Raw genomic sequence first — 23,386 nt, 5'->3', positions numbered from 1 at the left:
ATAAAAAACTATTAAAATTAAGAATTTCCGTTATCTACACACTTATTATATAGAAGAGATATATGTGTACAATTTAAAAAAAAAAAAAAGACCATTACCTGACAGAGATAACAGTACTTTAATTTTGTTGATGCAATTAGGCTCTCCAATGATAAAACCACGTTACTTGTCAGATTTTAGTCAAGAGACTACTAGTTAAGCAACAACATTATTGTTGCTCTTAGAGAGTCAAATAATTATTATTACATTAACTATACTATAGTAAAATATTTAGGAAAACCCAAAACTTATAACAAAGATTAAAATATTTTCAGATTGCCATCTCACTAAGATTATACCATCCATACCAATCAACCCTTAAAAGATGGATAAGCGAATGATTAATTGTTTATACTTTTAAAAAAAAAAAAAATAACAATATATATAATAAGTGAATTTCTATTGTTAAATTATGTTGTAAACCATGTGAAAAATTTGTTAATAAATTATAAAATATAAAATCCAATTAGCAATCGAATTTTTTAATATAAATTCATGTATAAACAAATAATAAGAACACAAATTATTAGTAGTAGTACACATGTGCTGGCATCTCTATGAACCAAGTTACAAGTTTGATTATTTAATGAAAATTATATTGTATATTTTAAGGTTTGAACTTGAAAACGAGGGAAGGCGCCACGTGGAAAAAGACTGTGCACCACGCTACAGAGGAGTGCAACCCAGTCCAACCTGAGATAATTATTTAAAATTTGCTGTTTTTGAAAGAGAACCTGAATTAATTATTAAATACACTTTTATATGCTTTACGTGACATTGTAATCTAAATCACAGAGGCCTAACCCCACATCCCTCCTCCAATCACACCCAACTATAGCTTCCAGTGGAGCCCAGGTGTCTGTCAGTCATTGGCCCCACTTTTTATTTACCAAAAAAAGCAAATTTTGAGTTCCATGCATAAGATATTCACACGTGTCATATCATAAAGTAAAAAAAGAAAATTAAAAGAATAAAAAGGCACTTATTCAGCATGTTGGTCAGTCAGGAATGTTTACAGTTGGGCATTAAATTTTATTTGAGTTTTTTTTTTTTTTTAAATAAAAAGTGGAAATTTAAAAAATGTATTTTATTACAATAGGTTTTTCAAGCACAAGTTGTTGTATTTTTAGTGGCACTTAATTGAGCTTGGGTTTTTTATTTCAAGTTTTTCTCCAAATTCTCTTTTCCTAATTTCAGTCGACTTGAGAGCTAGCTGATCTTATGAGGTATTCCTCTAATGTTGGTATAGTTTTATATTGCAGCTCATAAATTGTTTTATTATATTCTTTAATTATACGATGAACTATTCTGAATAAAAGAATCTCTTCCAATCATAGTAGTAATGAAGTAAGTTTTTATATTTTGTTTGATATTAATTAGATATGATGTATTATTTTAAAATATGAATGTTTATTATTCCAGAGTTATATTTGTCAGTCAGACTCACTCTTTTGTTTTACCCTAGTGTTTTGTTTTCTTATAAAAATAATTCACATGTTGTCATTTTTTTTTATAAAATAAAAAAGAAAAGAAAATAGTAAGGAAAGAAAAAAAACACCAAGACAAAATAAGAACAGAGGGAAAAAGGTGAAGTGTCAATTAAAGGAGAGGATCTCGAAAACAGATGATGGGCTTCATGTATTTATTTATTTATTTTATTATTATTTTTTGATCGAATATTTATTTATTCATATATATTTTTTTGGTAGTAGAAAAGACCGGCTTGCTGTTTTAAACAACTCATAAATTTTCATTAATTAATATTTAAATAAAAGGGTTTCTCTTCTTCTTCTTCTTCTTCTTTTTCTATTACTTCTCAATCCCTCCATAGATATCTCTCCTCAAGCTCTCTCTCTCTCTCTGGTTGCGGCAGAGATTCATTTCCATTCTAACCCCATGTGAGTTCTTCTCTTCTTATTTGTCTTTTTCAATGGCTTCCTGATTATCAATTATGAAATTGTAGTGAAAATCAGTCTCTTTTACTTGAAATACCACTGCTTTGTTTCTATGGAGGAAAAATTCGAATCAAGTTCCAAAGGAATGAATCTTTCTTCATCTGCTCTCGTTTGATTATTATTATATTTTGGTCTCTTGTCGACATAATTTTCCAACTAGCTCACTGTAGCTCAGGATTCCCGGTAAGACTAATTAGCTGTAATATGACTTTTATTTTCTTGGACGGGTGTGGTCAAAGCTTCAAAACTATGATGTGGGTCATTTTTGTGGAGCAAAATTATTATGAACTATTTATAATTGTGTGTATTTAGTTTGTGTTTCACTCTTTTCTCTGTTTGTATAGAAAGCAAGAACATTACGTACGATGTAAAGAGATAGGCAAACATAGGTGGTAAAGTAATGAATAATACCAAATACCCAGTTCTGGTATTTGTTCTTTTCTATATATCTTTCAATTTACATTATGGTTTGATTTGGTTACATTAATTGCACGTGTAAAATTAAGCTTAAACTATATAATTAAACCGAAATCTAAAACTATAATATCTGTTGGTTTCAAGTGCTAAATTGATTTAGTGTTTATTTAATTAGTAACTTTGCACGCTTCAGAAAAACATACACGTGCAATGACATCTTCTGGAACTCAAACATGATTGATGTCCATATTAAGCAAATTACCTGATTAGATCAGGCGTTTTTGTTTGACAGAACAAAGATAATCTTAATCTGTATTCAAGAACTAGTAGAGTTAAATTTATACAACAAGTAATGTGATGCATAAATTTTCCATACTCCTTTTTTATTGTTCATGAACTCACTGTTCTTTATGGTTGAATTCAGGGTATAAGAGTGCGATGATGACTTATATAAATTGTGACTGGTGAAGGTGAATGAAGAGTACTTTTCTAACTGCATAATGGCCTATCTTGATATCAAATATTATAGGAGATGAAATTAGTTAAAATAATTTAGAACGGCTAGCTGGTTATGGAGAATATTGAAAGGTAAGCTGTAACCATTACCCAGATGAGTTTCTGTTCTCTCTTCTTCCCTCTCTATCCTAATCTAAGAATGTCAGGTTCAAGGGTATAAGGTCAATAGTATCTAACTTTGTGGTGCTCTAATCTTTTTGAATTAATTCCAGGTCACCTGAGAAAGCCTTCTCGAATGGAGATGTTTACTTTGGAAGTTTTAAGGGAGCACTTCCACATGGTAAGGGAAAATATACATGGTCAGATGGGACCGTCTACGAGGGGGACTGGGAAGATGGAAAAATGACAGGAAAAGGGCAAATAACTTGGTCATCAGGAGCTCAATACGAGGGTGATTTTGCCGGAGATTACCTTCATGGTTTTGGTACCTTCACTGGATCTGATGGCTCTATTTACCGAGGATTGTGGAGGATGAATATTGTGCATGGTTTTGGAAAGAAGCAGTATTGTAATTCAGACATATATGAAGGTACATGGAAGGAAGGAGTACATGAAGGTAACGGTAGATATTCCTGGAACTGTGGAAATATGTATATTGGGTGTTGGAAAGGTGGGAAGATGAGTGGTAGAGGGGTTATGAAATGGGCAAATGGTGATCTTTACGATGGCCTTTGGTTAAATGGGCTCAGACATGGATATGGCATTTATAGGTTTGCAGATGGAGGATACTATTTTGGAACGTGGAGTAATGGTCTAAAGGATGGTAAAGGATTGTTCTATCCCGCTGGAAGTAAACATCCATACCTAAAGAAATGGTGTAGCTCCCGTAATTTAGAGAATGCTCAAAAGAACTTGTTACCAGAAGTAAAACCTCAGAGATCAATTATTAAGAGAAGTCTCTCTGAGAAGATTTCTGCTGGTGGAATTTTGAAAAGTTCAAGTCGAATATCACACAGGGGTGTGTCATTTAGAGAAAGTTGGAGTCGGTCTGATTCTGCTAGATTTTTACGTAATGACTCCTCATGCGCATTGTCCCATGGCTATGGAGGAAGTCAAGATGAGTCAAACGATAGCAACGATTTAGTTTATGAAAGGGAATACATGCAAGGTGTTTTGATTAAAGAGAAAATAAGGAGCCATGCAGAGATACCAAAGAAACAAAAAGAGCACAATGCTTTTCATGCAGATGAAGTAAAGAGGAACTCATGTTACAATATTTTTGATGGCCATTGGAGCCAGTATTTAAGACTTAATTTGCAACTTGGTATCAGGTGCACATGATTACTTATTCTATTCAACTGCTGATTGGGATTCATTGTGTATAAAAAATTCTTACTTGTTTTTGTCTGGTTGAAGTAAGACCCTATTTTGCATCCTCATTGCTAAGAATAAAATAATTTAAAGCAATAATTTGAACTACCTTGTTGTATTTTTAGGTTGCTTATATTTTTATCACTTGATATATAAAATGTGCTGATAAGGCTACATATATAGCAAGATTTTATGAAAAAAGGATTGTTTCAAATCAAATTTATTTCTGCAGCTTTATGTTTCTTCTTTTTTTTTTGGGGGGGGGGGGGAGGGGGGATGAGTTAAATTTGCTTCTTCGTCATAGTTTCTGCATCTCTTATAGTTTAAAACATAGCTAATTAATTATTTCTCTGGCATTAGTACTTTACTGAAATTCTATTTAAAGCTCACAGATATACTGTTGGCAAGATTACACCAGTTCCTGTGCGCGAAGTTCGATCATCTGATTTTGGAGACCGGGCTAGAATAAGAATGTATTTCCCCAGAAAAGGTTCTCAGTTTACACCTCCCCACTATTCAATTGATTTCCACTGGAAAGATTATTGTCCTATGGTGTTTAGGTATTTTCCAATCTTACTAAAATGATGCATTCATTTATATTGTTTGGTTAAAAGCTACTTGATTGCTATCTGTCTACATTTCAATTGAATAAAACTTTATTTAATGATAAAAAATGTGTATCAAATAGCTTTTATTTAAATAATAACATGAACAACTTGGTCATTTCATATCTTTATTGTTTGGAATATCTTCCAAATTCACATTGTGTGCACCATTTGAGTGAGGTGATGCGTGCTGTCTTCTTGGCTACATTTGAATACAGTTGGAGCTGTAATATTAGTGTCATGAAAGAACCAACTCTCTTTTCACTTTTCATGTCTTATATATGAATTTTCTTGAGGAGGCAATTGAGCTTTGTGAAATTTGGCTTCTAGGGTTCTGTAGACAGAAAGAAGCAGAAAAGTTCTAGAATAAATTAGCTTGCTGAGTTCAAGATAAATCTAAATGCATATAGCTTGAAAACATGCTGTCCAAATATTTATGCATGGATAAGGAAATCGAAGTTCCAAGAGAAAAAGAAAAACATTGTATCAAGTAATGTGTTGTGATTTTTAGATTTTAGATCTTTAGATTTACTTTTATCTCTTTCCAAAAGTAAGTAGGCCATTTTCCTGCCTTTTCTTTTCTATTGTTTGTAGTTTTCTGAATAATGTAGAAGTGTCGGTTCTTCCAAAAACAAAATAATTCAGCTCTCAATTGTTACCCTAAATTCCTAATTTTTAAAGTCCAAAAATGTGTAGAGCATCCAACATTTTGTCAGTATATTTTCACATTTTCATAGTTGCATAACCTGTTTATAACCTTGGATATTTATTCTAATTTTGTTAGCCTATTTTAGGAATTTGAGGGAGATGTTCAAGTTGGATGCGGCAGACTACATGATGTCCATTTGTGGTGATGATGGTTTAAGGGAGCTTTCTTCTCCAGGAAAAAGTGGGAGTATCTTCTTTCTATCTCATGACGATAGATTTGTGATTAAGACATTAAAAAAATCTGAACTTAAGGTTTGAACACAAACTTCCACACTCAGTTACATGAATTACTAGCTTGTTAATTGGTTTTGCTTGTCTATTTGTGTCAACCCTGACAGCTTATTTATTTTCAAGTCTATGAGTATGAGTATGACTATAGTGTTGCCAACTTGCCGTACATTAATTGTTTGAAAGCTTGCAAGTAAATCTCTCACGGTTAATGTTGGCACATGATCACAAACATAAGGAAGCCAACAAAAATAGGATAGTAATGTGAAGTGAGGTTTCATATGTAAGTACCTTGTTATATTCACAAGTAACCTGGATATTGGGCTGAACCTTAGAGTTGAAAGAATACAGGCCTTCCTTGGGGGTCTAACTAATTGGTACTATTTTAGGGGTCATTCTCTCTCTCTCTCTCTATATATATATTTGGCCAAAAAAAACTATGAACGAGCAAGGCAAGAGGTAGTAGTTTAAAACCATACTAAAACTATCATTATATGTCATTTTCTATACATTTGGGTCAGTAGGATTGGCTTTTTTTAATAAGAAATAGGGTTGTATATTAATAAAAGGATTGCCCAATATTCACTTATTGGAATTAAAACAATGCTTTGTCACCCATATAGGATCCAGTATGGACGTTTTACTCTTGTGGTTAAACTTTGCCGTTTCCATTTTGTCTTTTGATAAGATGGTAAATATACATCAAACCAATTGGAGTGTTGGTTGCAGAGGTAATGCAAAAAATGCGGAGGAACCTTTTCCTTGCGGAGTTGACTGTGTGGTTGCTACTACATGTATATGACCCCGCCAGCCCTGGCCTCTCCTATAATAATTGATTTGACTGAGTTGTGTCAATAACTGCTCAATTTTCTTATTATTAATACCAGGCTCATCAGCTTTACGTATTGCTAGGACTTAAGTATACTAACTTCATGTGCATGGTTAGGTATATAGTTGCTAAAAGATTGGCTCTGTAACTTAGTTGTTTTCTTATTATTTTTTGTTCTTTTATTTTTAGAATTATTATTTTTGTCTTCAAAATAAACTTAGTTGTTTGTTTACCCTCCTGAATTTGAACAAGCTATGGAATAATGATATAATTAACTTTTGTAATGATATTATTATTGTCTTTATTACTGTTATCATTATTATTATCTTTCTAATTTCGTTTTTGTGTAGGTTTTGCTCAGAATGTTGCCTAAATACTATAGTCATGTAGGAGATCATGAAAACACTCTCATAACAAAATTTTTTGGACTCCATCGGATAAGATTAAGAGCTGGAAGAAAGGTATCGGCTGGTTTCTATCATATGAGATGCATTCCTTTCTCCCAAACATCTATAGCTCATTTATATATTTAGGCTAAGGAACTATACTTACAAAGAATATCAATAAAACAACATAAAATGAGGACACATAATTCGTTTACTAAAACAACATCACCATTGCATGTTACATGACACCCTTTCAATGGAAAAGAATATTCTGGCAATTTTTGCCTTTGCTAATCGGTTTCTTTTCAGGTGCGTTTTGTGGTGATGGGGAATATGTTTTATACTGAATTACGGATTCATCGTCGCTATGATTTGAAGGGGTCAACTCAAGGAAGAACAACAGATCAAGATAAAGTTGATCAGAATACCACGTTGAAAGATCTAGATCTGATATATGAGTTTCATATGGACAAATTATTACGAGAATCCCTGTTCAAGTAAGTTCTTTTTAAAAAAATTCTGATGACGCTTGTACTTTTTTCCTATGTAACCACTGTTATAGTCTAATTTTTGGTTTGTTAAATGCTAAAAGTTCGAATAATGCTTAAAAAAAGTATTTATGATTAACAAAATTGATGATTAAATTTCTAACAAATAAAGTTATCTGTTTAATAATATTTTTATAAAATTATATTTTCAAAACATTTATTTTTTTACAAGTTGAAATTGGTATGTTAAATTAGAACAATCTTATTTTTTTTTTTGTAATTTGTTTATAAAACTGTCTTTGACTCTTACATTATCCTAGAAACATAATTATAAAGATACATTTGACTCTTAAACTATCACATTTTTTGTAATTATCATGTATACATAATTACGTTACTATTTTAAGAAAATATTGTTATTAATATACCACATATTATGCTAAAGTTATAAAAATGTTATTTCTAACTTGTTCAAATTCAAAATAATATGCTGTATTGTATTTTCTATGGGTACAAAATCGGCACAAAAAAATGCAAATACAATAAGGTCACAAGCATGTTAGTTAGTAATTATTTATGCTTGAGCCAGTACGATACAATTAGCAATTGTGCCTGAGCTGATATGATATGAAACATGAATGAACTGATGCTAAATATGTCTCAACCTGCATGACACATCTCGATTTTGTTAATAGTATTACCTATGACAAATAGGTTCTTTCCATAAATTTGATAAAATGAATTTAGCTATGCAAGTTATATCTGTACACGTTTTATTATTATTTTTTTTCTGTTAAAAAGTACATTGGTTTGAAGCCAATGCTATATAATCATCTATTTATATGTTCTGTTAACTGCATTGGTGTTGATATTTTCGCTACTGCTTAGATATTTTTCTCAAGAACAAAAAAAATTGCTATATCTTATTGTTGCTACAAAGGATGTTTTTCTTAAATGTGATTCTATTGTCATCCACTTTTTCTCTCTCCACACCATCTCTTGAATAATTAATTAATTATTTCTAATTATATTTTTGTTATAAATTTACACAAATATCCTTACTAATTATTTAACAATAAAATTTTATTTCTTTAGACACTTTCAACACATAAACTAAATAACAAGTATAAAATAAATTATAATTGTTAAAGTTTATTTTTATATATATATTTGGAAAATTTACATAATAGACTTAATTTCTCTAAAAAATTATATTTTTACGGATTAACAATTTTTTTTTTCAATTTTGCATTTTTAAGGAAATTTCTACATTTTTACGGTTTTGCTTGTTTTTTTTTTTGTGTTGTGTTTTAGTTGTCTTTGTGCTGTTTTGTAGTTGTTTTAATTTATGTATAGTTGTTTCCATCCTGTTTTGTGGTTGTTTCAATTTATGTATAGTTGTTTTTATGTTGTTTAAGTTTATGTATAGTTATGTTGTTTTTTTTTTTTGAAAAAATGAGAAAGAGGTCCAAGAAACCTCCTCTCAATAACAATAAAAGCCCTCACTTATGGCGGAGGAAAACCTTGGTAACAAAGGTATAGTTGTTATGTTGTTTAGTTGTTGTCCAATTATTGTTTTTAGTTTTTTAATGTGTTAGTATGCAATAAGTTGATGTCTAGTGTTGTTCAATTGCTGCTTTTTAGTTGCTTTTTTGACACTGTATTTTTGTAAATAAAAAACTTTGAAAAATAGTATTTTTGAAAACTTAAGGTAGTATTTTTGAAAAGAAAAACTAGGAATCGTAAAAAAAAAGAAAAAAAGAAAAAAAAATATTTATGAAAAAAACCCTATATATTTTTACAAACATGAAATTCAAATATATTGTAATTTAGTACATTTTTATGAGGTAAGGTTTTCTAAATTTTTTTTTAATATTATTTGTTCTTAAAAGGTAAGTTTTTTTTTTTTTAATTTTAATATTATTTTTTTTATTTTATGTTTAAGAATAAAAAAAATAAATTTTGTAATTGATTTTTATTTCAAAATATAAAGATGTATACATTTTTCTTTATTATTTTTATAAAGCATGGGTGTAGAAAGATTTTATTTTTTTAAAATTTCATTATAAAAGATTAATTTTGTACCAAATGCAAATTAGTAAAGGGTGTGAAAGAAGTTTTTCAATTTTTAAATTTTATGAGGGGTGTAATTAGAAAGGGGGTGAGGTGAGGAAAAAAAGGGTGCCAATAGACACTCTGTTCTTAATTTTTAGTTCTTATTTCTGATTGAGTTTTTGTTTTGGTGTGGATTACTGTACACTGCAAACTTTTATGGTTGTAATGGGGGACAGTATACAATAAAACTATTTTTCTTATACATAAATAAAATACAAAATAAAATAAAAAATGAATATTTTTTTGCTTTGTTTTGTATTGTATTGTAATGTAATGTAATGTCATTTGCATTCTAACATGGTAGAATCCTCATTTCACAGACAAATAGCATTGGACTGTAAGTTCTTAGAATCCCAACAGATTATTGATTATAGCCTTCTGGTGGGATTACATTTTAGAGCTCCTGAAAGGTTCAAGTCCTTGGAACCTCCTGATACAACTCACACTGGGGAGAATTTACCCTCCGATAATGGTAGGCCCTTTGCGCAAACAATTTTTTTTAGTGATGTCTACTATTAATTGTTGAAAAATTAGGTGATTTTGGTATTGTAGAACCCTTTTTGTTTCACCATATTTCAAATGAATGACATTTTTTTTATTGTATTTTTATAAGAAAATACCTGTTACATGCAAATTACCTGGTACTGTTGAACCAAGATGTATGGCTTAACTTCTACATAGAACCAGATATGTAAGTACCGGTCTTGCTTCTAAGAAAAACCAAGCTAACTCCTTTGAGTAGCTTCTTTTGAACTCCTACTTCAAAGCCTGTAGTGGTGCCTTTTGGTAGTCCATGCGTTGGTATAACTTATTTGGAATCAATTGCACAAATAATGTGGGAGTCAGTCACACGATTTAATGTTCAGGTCAGGAGCACGAGTGCATGCTGTATAACATGGACCTTTATAGCTATTGTTTTGTTAGGTGATGAAAAAGAAATTATTATTTTATTCTACTTTTTTCTTGATTAATCAATTGCTTTAATTATCATTTGAGTAGGTGAGCATTTACTAGGTGAATTCCAGATTCCTCCGACTGGCCTACGATTAGTAACCCATGAACCCAACTCTGTTAGTACTGCCCCGGGTCCTCACATCAGAGGGAAGACACTAAAAGCATACTCTATAGGTGACATGGAAGTTGATGTCTTACTTCCTGGAACTGGAAGGTATATCTTCTAATCATTAATTCTTATATCACTTGTTTATATCACCTGCTAATGGGCAATTATCACTAGTGGCATCTATTCTTGACTAGTATCCCTTCTTCACATCTGTACTCGCATTTTGTACCTCATGTGATGTGGCCTTAGTTAGGGCAGAGTAATAGTGCCCCGCTCTTGTTAATTTAGGACATTCAGCTTATTGATATTTTTATTATTACTATTTTGACCTAATATTATTCCCTACATGCAACATACTTGGAATGTTAAGTTTAGTATTATTTTAAGAAAGCACTCACTTCTGAACAACTAAAAAAATAGTAGTTTTGGTATTCCTTTATAATTTTCTTTTGTTGAATAAATATGTCCATAAGTGCCACAAAAAAATATGCTCATTCTAGATGGAGCCCGGAATTCAGGGGCAGGATGTTGATGAGTTTTTAAAGGAAATGAAAACCAAGGAAAAGATGGAAACATGAACAACTTGAGAAATTACGCAGAATACATTTAAAAAGGGAAAAAGCAACATAAAGAGTAGGCACTCAAAAATCACAGAAAATTTTCTTGTCTTTAACTAAATCTAGGTAAGAGACCACCTCAAAATCTAACATTATAAACACATGTTGCCACGCAGAAAAAATTCTACTATTCCTCTCCAACCACACAGCCCAAAAAATTGCTGCTTTCCATATGGTTAAAGCACGTTTGCCTACGAACTACAACCTAGAAGCTATTTAAATTCTAATAAAGAATGAATATTTTACATTCTAATTACTATCATAACAATCATTGAGTAGAATGGAAAAAGGAAAAATTTAAAATCTACGTTAACAATCATATAGCGATCCAATACTTTACTTTATCCCAATTAGCACCTGCTTCCGCTTCCATACATTTGAAGACTATCATTATTTTTATCTATCCATATGACCATAGGATAGCAAAAATACCCATATTCCACACTGTTCTTCCTCCTGAAAGTCCCCTTTTCCTTCCTATATCTTCCACTTGCTGTAAATAATTTGGCAATGTTCTGGCGATACCCAATCCACTCTTACATCTACATGTTGTAAGAATTTTTCCCAAGCATCCCAAGTGAAGGAACAATGTCAAAATAGATGATCGCTAGACCTCCAATTTGTTTTTGCATAAAACACAACAGTTAGGAGAAATCTGTAGAAATGGTTTGACATGAATTAAAATGGGTAGACCCCTTCAATGTGTTTAACTTCTTGAACGTAGTCATTTTTTTAACTTGCAACTCTATACAATAAAACGAATCTATGAGCCAAAGTCAAAATCTCTTACCAATCATTCTTCCCAAAATCAAATGCTATTCCCTATACTTGGTTTAAAAGTGACGTACACTAATTCTCAATATCCTAATGAAAAATGAATTTCCAAGGATCTCTTATAATAATTCTAGAGATTATGGTTGCTCAAAAAAAAAAAAATTCTAGAGATTATGGAAGTATCCCAGGTAGACAGCCCATATGTACTATTAATAACCTTATAGAACAACTTGCTGCGAAAAAGAAAAAAAAAACTTATACAACAACATTTCTTCTCCATAGGAAATTGCCATGACCATTTCATTAAGAAGGCTCTGTCGTATATTTTGAAATGTTGCCTTAACCCAACACGCTGAGCTCTTTTGCCCTGCAAATAGCCTCCCATGAGACCAAATGATTTCCTCTTTCCCAATCACTCCATTCCCAAAAGAAATTTATCATTCTTCTTTCAGTCTTCTCCGCTACCTACTTGGGAGTCTTAAAAGGAGAGATAATTAGGTTGGAAAGGCTGATAGTACAGAATGTATCAAGGTTAGTCCCTACTAGAGAGATAAACTTTCTTCCAATCATTCAATCTCTTGCTGATTTTGTCTAGCACTAGGTTCCAAAAATCAGATTCAAGTGGATTTCCACCTAAAGGTAGACCTAGGTACTTTACAGGCCACGGTCTCACTGCACACCCCAAAGTATTGCAGCCTTCAAATTTATTCCCAGCATTACACTTTTCTCCATATTAGTCGTCACTTTCGATATTGAGCATAAGTTTCCCACAAGTTAGCAAGTTTGTAATGTTTGCTTTCAGCAAAGAACAAAGTACCATCGATAAACTGTAGATGTGAGACTTCAACCTTATCTCTACCAATCACTAGCACTTGAAAGAGATCTTCCGTCTTTGCTTTATTCACTAATCCTCCCAATCCGTTCGCCACTAGGGTAAAAAGAAAAGTGATACAGGGTCACCTTGTCTTAGTCATCTATTACCTCAAATTTCCCCTTGGTTTACCATAGATCCTGGTCAAATATGTTACTGATGATAAGCACCCTGTCATCCACAATTGCTATTTTAGCTTGTATCCTTTTTTCTCCATTACAAAATCCAAATATGAAGATTTTTCTTTATCATATGCTTTTGTTGATATCAATCATCAACAGGACATCTTTTCTACCATTAACCCTGTAGTACTCTTCAAATCTTCAAAGCAACAAATAGATCTAATTAATCCACAGCAATAGTCATTGGAAATTAAGGTCAGTGCCTTGCAACCGTACATATTCACGACACCACTTCTATTGCCATGATCAGAGAGTCAGTAAGCAAAAAGGTAGTATACTATTGCTGAAAATGAAAGAAAATAGAGAGAAGATAACCCAGGTTCTTTGAGGTCTTTGCTTCTGATTAGTTAGGAATATTGCTGTCTTTGGTCTTTTCTCTGGACTTGTTTTCCCTATTACCTGGTTAGGACTTCTTATTCTCGTAGAAAAGAAAAGAAGGTGTTTATACTTACTAGACTCTTACTACACATTACACCTGATATTTAAGTAAATGTATACTAACTACCTTTGAACACACTACCGGTTATAAAACCCTTCTATTTTTATTTTTCTGTAGATTTGAAGTGATCTCACGTTAAGCCTTTGTTCTGTTTCAATTTATTTGATGTTTAACCCAGGAGAAACTGTTTTGAGTTGTACAATCCTCTGCTTAGTTTTAACAGTAGGATGCATTTTCAAGAACAATTATACCAGAGAATTAGCAGGGATGAGCGGAAAAATTAAAGAATATCAAGGAATCATGTCTGACTCTTGGTTCTTTTGTGCTTTGATTATTAGACTGACGTTTAGGATGGAATGGGGTGAGTGAGAGTGGTGGATCAAAGCACAATATGTGAAAGGATAGCCTTTTAATGTAACATGAAGAATTTTAATTGTTCTTAAATTTTGTTAGTATGACCTCTGTGCCATAATATCACTATTCGATAAAATTTCGAGAGAAGATTATAATAACTTAACTGACTACTTTGCATTCTTCTCAGGCTACGAGTGCAATTGGGAGTAAACATGCCAGCCCAGGCACAACACAAGCTTCCTGCCAATGCACAACCAGACTCTGCCGAAGTTGAACTCTTCGAGGTTTATGATGTTGTTCTTTACATGGGCATAATTGACATATTGCAGGAATACAATGTGAAAAAGAAGCTCGAACATGCATACAAGTCAATGAAATTTGATCCTATTTCAATTTCTGTTGTGGAGCCACATTTGTATGCTAAGCGGTTCTGTGAATTCTTGGAGAAAGTTTTTCCAGTTATTCCTTAAAGCTTTCTTGTTCTCTGTAATTTTTATTCCTATTCCTATTCTTTATTTAGAATGTACTGAAAGCTTCATATTTGCATGCAATTAATACTTAAAGCAATTCTTTCATTACCATTTATTGTATAGTTGTACAATCATGTAATAAGTGCATTCAGTTCAATTTTATGTTTTTATGTATATTCAATGTTATGTACAAGTTCTTTCTCAACCTGTTTCTCCATTGAAGCAATATCTTGTTTCAAACATAGATAAAAGCTCTTTCTCATATGGAGTAGTGTAGAAAGAACTACACATTGGCAACTACTAAGATGTTCAAGTTGAAGAGTTGGCAAGTAACAAAATCTTTAGAAAATCATATGGGTATGAAGTTTAATCTCTAGGTTTTTGGTAGCAGGGACTAAGGGTGTTCATCCAATTCAATCCACACTATTTTGGTCTTAACCAATTCAATCTGTATCAAGTGCAAATTTCATTTTTTGATTCCAATCCAATTTGTATGATAATTCAAAACCAATCCAATATGCAATAGTGTGTGGATTGGATTGATTTTTTTTTAATGATAAGTTATTTTAAAATTTTGATAATTTGTAACTAAAAGTCATTTTATGTTTCTAAACCCTTTTCTAGGGCTATTAAGGCTCGATTGCCTGAAGGAGAGTACAAAGTGTTATTGCCTTTGAAATATGAACGTCTTTTAGAGTTGTGTTCTAATTGCGGTAATATTGGGCACACCATTCGTGAGTGTCCCCTTCGGGATGGGTTGTCTAAAGTGGGAGGGAAGCTTAAGTATGGTGAATAGATTTGCACCACTCCCATTATCAAAGTAGGATTGTCTTCTAATAAGAGAGGTCGGGCTTTGAACGATGGCCCTCTAGTGTCGATGTTGAAATCTAGAGTTGTTCAAATGGGTGTTTCTTGTGCTTTGGGGGGGGGGGGGGGGGTTGTTAAAATAGCCCATGAAGCTAGTTGGACTAGCCAACCAGACTAGCTAGTAAGGCCCAACCCAACGTAAGTGGACTCACATATGCCGAATGAACCATCCGATTGGCCAACGGATACCCGGACCCGACTTTGAATAAGTTCAGTCAGCCAAAGACCTTGAAACAGTCAAAGGTATATGCAATTCTTCCCAGGAAAGTCGGAGGAGAACGACTCATAGTGAGTTAGACGGACCAGGTAGGCGGAACGACAACGGTAGGGAAGACGATTATAAGGAGGACCCTCAGAGGCCAAGAACGATCCATCTTATAACAATTACTTTGAACACTCTCTATGATTGATAATATTCTCTCAAGTTGATTCTGTCAAGCAAGTCGAACCAGTCAGACTGACTTGACTAGATTGACAATCTCCTCCGTCGCCTGATCACGAATCAGTCAGACTGACCTGACTAGACTGTCGAGCTCTGTCGTTGCCTGACCACGAACCAGTTAGACCGACCTGCCCGGGCTGTCAAGCTCCGCCGTCACCTGCTCATCATTCTACTCACTTATTCACTATTACTTACGTTATCATTTTACTTTTTTAATTATCCTTCACGACAATCTGACTAACTTGAGCATCGGAGTCCCTTTGGCTGACACCCCACCGATGCTCCTAATTGAACTCTTGCCTCTCTCTTTGTTATTGGCAGGTTATTGGTGCCCGCTTAATCAATTATAGAAACCAACCTCTACAGTATTAACGTCCTTACTCGATCTAGATCACTAAACGATAATCTAAGTTCCCAGGAAATTCTAGCTTTAGGCCTCGTTATTTAAAATTGGCCGTCACGTGTATTCCCTCAATCCATTTTCACTATTGGTCCCAACCCGATTAAATATTTTGGAAATGTATTAATTTTACAAAATTTCCCTTTTGGATAATTACTAAGAAACTTATTAATTATATATGTTTGTAATGCCTGAAAACTCATAATGAGGTCAAGTACCTTAATGGCATGCCCGGGAGCATGAGTGGAATTATTTGATGAATTATATTATTATATAATCGAAAATATATGATTATGTGCATTAAATGTGTTTAAGACCCGTCTATAGTGATAGCGAGCATATTTGTAATATGACTCATTGATGGTATATTTTCGATTTTATATGTTTGGTGTCTTATGACTACATTATTATGTGGTAATATGTTGAATGTCAACATAGTGGACTTCTTCAAGCGATAATAGCGGAATGTCACAATGGAAATATCCGACTTTGGTCGAACTTAAGAATATTGTTGAGGTTAAGCTAGTTGGTAGAAATTTTATACTTGACGATATTATAGAGGTAATTGAAGATTTATGGGATAAATAGTAATAATGGTGATTAGAGGTTTAGGTGAGATGACCATTTTACCCTTGGGGTTAGTAATAAGGGGGAGATTGAAGGGAAGAACATTTTAGTTATTTGGTGGTATTAGTAGTAAAAGATGACCATTAGTTCACACAGGCTACCATTTTCACATTTCTCTTCATCTTCTTCCTTTCTCAGTCTCAACCAAGTTTCTCAACTTCCTAAAGATTTTGAGGGAAATTCAAACTACTTAGAGGGGATTGGCAGCCATTAAATACATCTTGACCATAGGATTCAATCACAAAAGAAGGTATGAATTCTATACTTTGTTCTTCATTTTTGTTTTTGAGGATTTTGAGGTTTTTGCTCAATTTTTGAAATTTTATGATGCTAAGTTGTTTCTATGGGTAGGTTGAGATTAGAAACATGTTTATGAATTGTTGCAATCTGTAAATTCGAACTTAAAACCATGAATTGGTTTAGTATTAGAGATTGGGGAAAATTAGGGATTTTAGCTCTAATTCTTGAATTTATGACTTAGAACTTGTATTTTGATGTTTGGTTGATGTTATATATTGTATATTAAGTTGCATATTTGTTTTAGAGTCAATATCCTGCTTATAATTGGCTGGAAACAAGTTTGGGGTCGAATTGGTTAAGGTTGAGAAAACACAAAAACGCAGAAAATCTGGGCTTTTTTAAGATCCGGTCGACCGGCCTATGCAAACCAGTCGACTGACCTATTGAATGTTGGCAGGTTGCACAATTTTAGGCAGCTGGTCAATCGACCTTGGGAAACCGGTCGATCGACCCATGCTGTTAGCTTGGATTCAGGTCCGATTTTGATGGATATTGATGGGTAACTTTAGGGGATCATAAGTTAAGGTTCTTAAGACATAATTGGGCATGTTTAAAGTACATTTAGGTCCTTGTGAGGTTTATTAAAAAATTATGGTAGGTTGTAGTTTTCGGGAAAACTAAACCTACATTATATTGATTATGACTTAGGGTAGTTTAAAGACTCTTGAAGGAGATCGCACTTGGGTCGATATTAACTTCATTGCTGGAATCCAGGTAAGAAAAGTTGGCATTTTCACATAGAACGGGTATTGGTCATATTGAAATAAGATTACGATTATTACCATAAGTATTGAAATGAGCATGTGGTTATTACCTTAAGCAGAGTGTCAAGAGACACACTTTGCTATACGTGGTGTTTTATGAGGCATCTTATTAGGCATCGACCGTACACATGGTGCTGGTGATGCATAGTGATTGGCATAGTTATTATTGAATGTTTATATGATTAAAAATATAGGTGGTTGTGATTTATGAATCATAAGGCTTGTTATTGAATATATATGGTTATGTGGATTATTATTTATATGATGGATACATGTGGGGCGTGATTTATTAATCATGTGAATTGTTATATATATATATAAATTCTGTGTTATTATTTATGCCTTGTGGAACTTATCTTGTTGGGCCTTGGCTCACGGGTGCTCTATGATGCATGTAAGGGAAAATGAAAGCTAGATCATCCATGAATTGGAGGGCTTGATGAGAGTGTGTACATGTTCGGTCTACTTAACCTGCAGGGTTGAGTTATCTTATGGACTTGAGTCAAAAGTCTAATATTATCGCTTAGGCCGAGTTATTTTGTGAATAATGGTTGAGACTATATTTTTGTTTAAACTAAATGGGATCCCATGTAACTTTTATGCATTCAAATTAAATGATTTGAATCTTTTTATCAACCTTTTGCGTTTTAGTTCACAATTTTATCTTTAAATGACACTTTTGAGTCCTAACGACTAGCTTAACAAGTTAAGCACTATTTTAAACACACAAGGTAACAATTCTGGTATATTAGGGTGTTACAATTTGGTATCAGAGGCGCCAAGGTTTTATGGCTACTTAAGACTGACCAAAAATGTACACTCGCTGCCCAAGACAAGCTCGACGCACGGTTTAGTGGGTAATGGGTTGACTATTTGTTTAACTGCTTAATTGAAGCATATTGCATTATCTGTATGTTAGAATAGAAAGCATGATATATTTTAGGGCAAGGCCCTTCGCTTGATATATTGATATAAAAGATATACTTATGAGCATTATTATGGATGTGAATGGTTTTATTGCTCAATTATGACAGTGGAGAAATATTGAGGTTATTATCATTGCCTAATACACTTGAGTCGTTGATTGCAGAAGAATTTGGAGATAATTCCTCCTAGGCCAAGGAGATCAGTGAGACTCACTGGTGATAATGGTGGGGACGAAAATGATAATAATGATTAGAACCCTCCACTTGCTCCTCAGGGATGGGAGCAAGCGATGGCTGATATGCAAGCTTGGACTACAAAGACAGGAAGAGGAAATCAGACAATTGAGATAATAGATCCCAGCAGGGAATGCTGCTCATCAGGTGCCTCCTGCATTGGCACCTTTGGTTTAAAAACCTGAGATAGGGAATAGATGGGAACCATTGTACGAAAGGTTCTGGAAAAAATACCCTCCAGTCTTCGAGGGAGGGCCAAATCCACCTAAGGCTAAACATTGGATGAGTTTGATTAAATCCATCCTTGAATTTATGAGGGTGGCTGGAAATGACAAGGTGGCTTGTGCCGTTCATATGTTACAGGATGATGCCTGTATATGGTGGGAGGTGGTATCCTAGGCTCGGAATATTGCCATAATGAATTGGGAAGAATTCCAGGAATTATTTAATGAAAAGTATTATAATGAAGCAATATAGACTGCAAAGGCATTTGAGTTTATGAGTTTGGTTTAGGGTGATATGAATGTAACAAAGTATGCCTTGAAGTTTGACAGGTTAGCTAAGTTTCCTACTGACTTAGTGCCAATAGACGCTGCCAGGAAAAAAATATTTATTAGAGGGTCGAAAGCTATGATAGCCTGTGATGTGAGAATCACATCTGTACCCGAGGTTACTACATATGCCCAGGTAGTAGAGAAAGCCCTTAATGTTAAAGGGATTGAGAACAAAATATGGAGTGAGGTTGTCGCGAGACGTGATGCTCGTAGGACAGCTCCTCCGTCTATTGGATATGGTAAGGGTGGTGGTTCCACGGTTAGAAAAGAAAGACTATAGACACTTTTGGTAGCACCGATTCAGATCAGAAGTTCTGGGGTACTCAAAGTGGCCGTCAGGGTGGGAACGAAAACTTGAGAACTTACCCTAAGTGTGCAAGATGCAAGAAATGACATTTGGGGAGAATGCCATGCAAAATATTGTTTTGTTTGTGGAGAAGTGGGAAATTTCAAGAAGGATTGCCCACAGCTGAAGAAAGAGGAATCAAAGAAAAGTGACAATCTAACTCAGGCGGAGGCCAAGGCTAGCCCATTTGTGGTCACATGTTAGATTTCTAATGATGGCTCTATGTATTCAATATTGATTGAATTTGGTGCTACTCATTCATTTGTGTCAAGTAAAGTGATAGACAAACTTAGTAGACCATGCTATATACATGACGTGGGGTTCGGGACTTTGTAAACTACTGGAGAATTAGTAATCTCTAGGAGGTTGGTTAGAACTTACATGTAGAGGTGGACGGTAGGGATTTATTGTTAGGATTAATGCCCTAAAAGCATGTAAATACATTTGATTGGTTTTAAATAAAAGTACAATTTTATTATATTTGAACGTTATAATTATTGTTTGAATTAGTTATATAATAATATCAAGAAAATTCCATATTCATTCATGAGAATATGATCTTGTATTAAGATCATATATAATGAATAAAATAATCAGTAACATATTAAAGTAAGGAATCTTTAATGAATGGTTACTAGTACGGATTGCTAAGCATATGAGATGCAAGTAATCTAGATTTGAATTACTGATGTGGATAGACATCTTAGTAAATGTGCTGTATATAATAGAGATTATATAAGACAAGACCGATGAGAATATCTTTATAATCTTGCCGTTTGACGTAAAGATTTAATTATTGTCATAATAGATGATCATTTGTAGATCAGTCTAAATCCTGAGTATTCATGAACTCCTGTTTATGTTCATTGGATCTTTTGATTCACTCGTTAAGGTCTCTTAGAATAATGAGACTAATGACTTTTATTTTGGAGATTCAATATCATGGATGGCTAGGAACATGAATTACAATATTGGAATCCATTCTTTCCTAACGGATCGAATATTGGTTTCCTTAAGGGTTGATTCTGGAACTGAATAGTTATTGAGCTCAAATCTATAATTAGATTATAGATTAATTATTCGCTAGTGAATTAATGGTACTTAAGGATCAAGAAGTAATTAGAAGGGTAAAATGGTAATTTTGACCAACTCTAATTAACAAACCAATAATGGAGGAAAAAACTACATATATTGAATATATCAATGGACTACTAGAGAAAAACTCTATAAATATAATTCTATAAATACTTAGAGTGCAATTCCATATTTATAGTGGAGTAATCATTGAATTAATAAATAAGATTATTAGATTAAAGAGTTTAATTAATAATCTGGTTTATTGGAGCTTCGTATTATAGGTCCATGGTCCCCAGATCACCTCTGTCCTACACTGTCAAGGGTAAGGATGTCAAAAGAAAGATTTGTTAAGAGAAATGATTAAATTGCAAATGAATTAATTTTCCAGGGCAAGAAAATAATAATTTGATAATTATGGGTAATAAATTAATTGTGAATTAATTAATTATTTAACTATATAGTTTTTATTTTGAAAAACTATAGGTTAAAATTAATATTAATCTTGTTTGGATTAATATAAAGAAAGAAAATAATAGATATATTATTTATAATATGATATTTATTTAATTTAAAATTGATATTTTAAGATAAAGTTAATTTTGAATTAACTGAAATTTATGTTGGAATAAATATCTTGTCTTAAAAGTTGATTAAATAAACAAATGAGAAAATTAGGGCAACCCTAATAGGGCTGGGCGACACACACTGTACAATACAGTGTGTGGATCCTAGCATCAAGGATTTTATCCCTGGAATTTGAAATTTGAATTTCAAATAAATTTGTTTTATCAGTTATTTAATTATTCTTTTTAAATATGATTTAAATAGATGATTAAATGGAAATGTCTAATCAGTTTTAATTTGAATTATATTTGAATTAAATAAAAATTATTTAATTAGATTAAATATCTTTATAAATCTGATATACGTGATATTTAGAAAATGATGAATAATTAGACTCTCTCTCTAAAGTGATAGTTTTCTCAAAACTTGAAAACTATTCTAAACCTTCTCTCTGTCAAAACTTTCTAGATCTCATGTGTTGAGTACATCTAGGGAGTCACATAAATCAACATTTTAAATCCTACGTGTCCACACACATTCTTGTGTGTTTGAGGATTGGTTTGGAAGATCAGGGTGTGAGATCTCAGAACACTGGATAGGAAGATCGTTGATTTATACAAAAAGACTCAATGACATTTGATAGGCTACAAGAGGTAATTCCTGATCTATTTGTATGTGATTTAATATTTATATATGTATATGATCCTGACTGGTATTAATATTTATTAAAAAAATGGTCCATATATTATGCTATGTACCTTTGATTTGATCATTTAATACCAACATATATTAGTGGACCAGATTGAGTTAGAAATGGAGGATTTCGATATAATACTTGGTATGGAAGGTTAGCCAAGTATGGGGCAACCATAGATTGCAAAAGAAAGATGGTGACATTTGTGGGTGCTATTAACGACCCTCATATTCCAATGATCTCCGCATTGAGGGCTAGAGACCTATTACAAAAAGGAGGTGTAGGACTCCTAGCTAGTGCAATAGATACAACTAAGTCTGTAACAATTGGACTAGAGGAGACCATAATAGTTTGTGAATTCCTGGACGTGTTCTAGAAGACTTGCCTGGGTTACCATCGCAATGATAGATCGAGTTTGTGATAGAATTAGTGCCTGGAATAGAACCAGTATCTAGAGCACCCTGCCGCATGGCCACAACAGAATTGAAGGAATTGAAAATTCAATTACAAGAGCTACTGGACTTGGGGTCTATTAGATCGAGTTTCTCACTATGGGGTGCACCAGTGTTATTTGTGAAAAAGAAAGATGAGTCGTTGAGGATGTGTATTGACTATCAGGAGTTGAAAAAACTGACTATCAAGGGCTATGTGCTACGTTTAAGATGAATGGGGTAATTAATGATGCAATTCGATTAAGAATGTTCCCGTTCTCTTTAAGGGATAGAGCTAAAAGTTGGTTGACCTCGTTGCAAGCCAACTCAATCGTCATATGGGAGGACCTTGCCCAAATGTTTCTTGCTAAGTATTTTCCTCCTGCTAAATCGGCTCAGATTAGAGGAGAGATTAATAATTTCCATCAGTTGGAGGGGGAGTCTCTATACGATGCTTGGGAAAGGTTTAAGGAGTTGCTTCAAAAGTGCCTGCATCATGGAATAGAGAAATGGATGTTGGTGCACACTTTTTACAATGGTTTGGGGGGAAACATGTGGACCATAATTAATGCAACATCGGGTGGAGCATTTATGAGCAAAAATGCTAATGAGGCCTATGACCTGTTAGAGGAAATGACCATGAATAATTATAATTGGCCTACAGAGCGTGAAAACAAGAAAGTGGCAGGAGTTTTAGAAGTTATTCCTATTGCTCTACTTACTGCGCAAGTTGCATCTTTGACCAAGCAACTAAAGCAGAATAACCTCACAACTCAAGCCATGTAATTACAAA

At 33.2% G+C, this 23,386-nt stretch overlaps 1 protein-coding gene and 1 non-coding gene across 2 annotated transcripts; one reads left to right on the top strand and one right to left on the bottom strand.

Moving 5' to 3' along the window:
- Nucleotides 1–1,803: 1,803 nt before the first annotated feature.
- On the top strand, nt 1,804–14,572 carry LOC133782111 (phosphatidylinositol 4-phosphate 5-kinase 8-like). Its single transcript, XM_062221311.1, has 10 exons — nt 1,804–1,937; nt 2,836–2,999; nt 3,140–4,198; nt 4,631–4,798; nt 5,638–5,803; nt 6,959–7,069; nt 7,304–7,491; nt 9,918–10,069; nt 10,597–10,765; nt 14,085–14,572. The coding sequence occupies exons 2-10, from the start codon at nt 2,983–2,985 to the stop codon at nt 14,365–14,367; spliced, it is 2,313 nt and encodes a 770-aa protein (XP_062077295.1). The 5' UTR covers nt 1,804–1,937; nt 2,836–2,982; the 3' UTR covers nt 14,368–14,572.
- An 8,418-nt stretch (nt 14,573–22,990) lies between these two features.
- LOC133787692 (small nucleolar RNA R71) lies at nt 22,991–23,096 on the bottom strand. Its single transcript, XR_009872696.1, has one exon. It is a non-coding gene; the product is annotated as a small nucleolar RNA R71 (small nucleolar RNA).
- Between the last annotated feature and the right edge of the window lie 290 nt (nt 23,097–23,386).

The sequence above is a fragment of the Humulus lupulus genome, chromosome 6 (assembly GCF_963169125.1).
Source record: "Humulus lupulus chromosome 6, drHumLupu1.1, whole genome shotgun sequence".
In the NCBI taxonomy this organism is placed as follows: domain Eukaryota; kingdom Viridiplantae; phylum Streptophyta; class Magnoliopsida; order Rosales; family Cannabaceae; genus Humulus; species Humulus lupulus.
The sequence above is the reverse complement of the archived record's forward strand: the minus strand, read 5'-3'. Positions and strand labels throughout refer to the sequence as shown.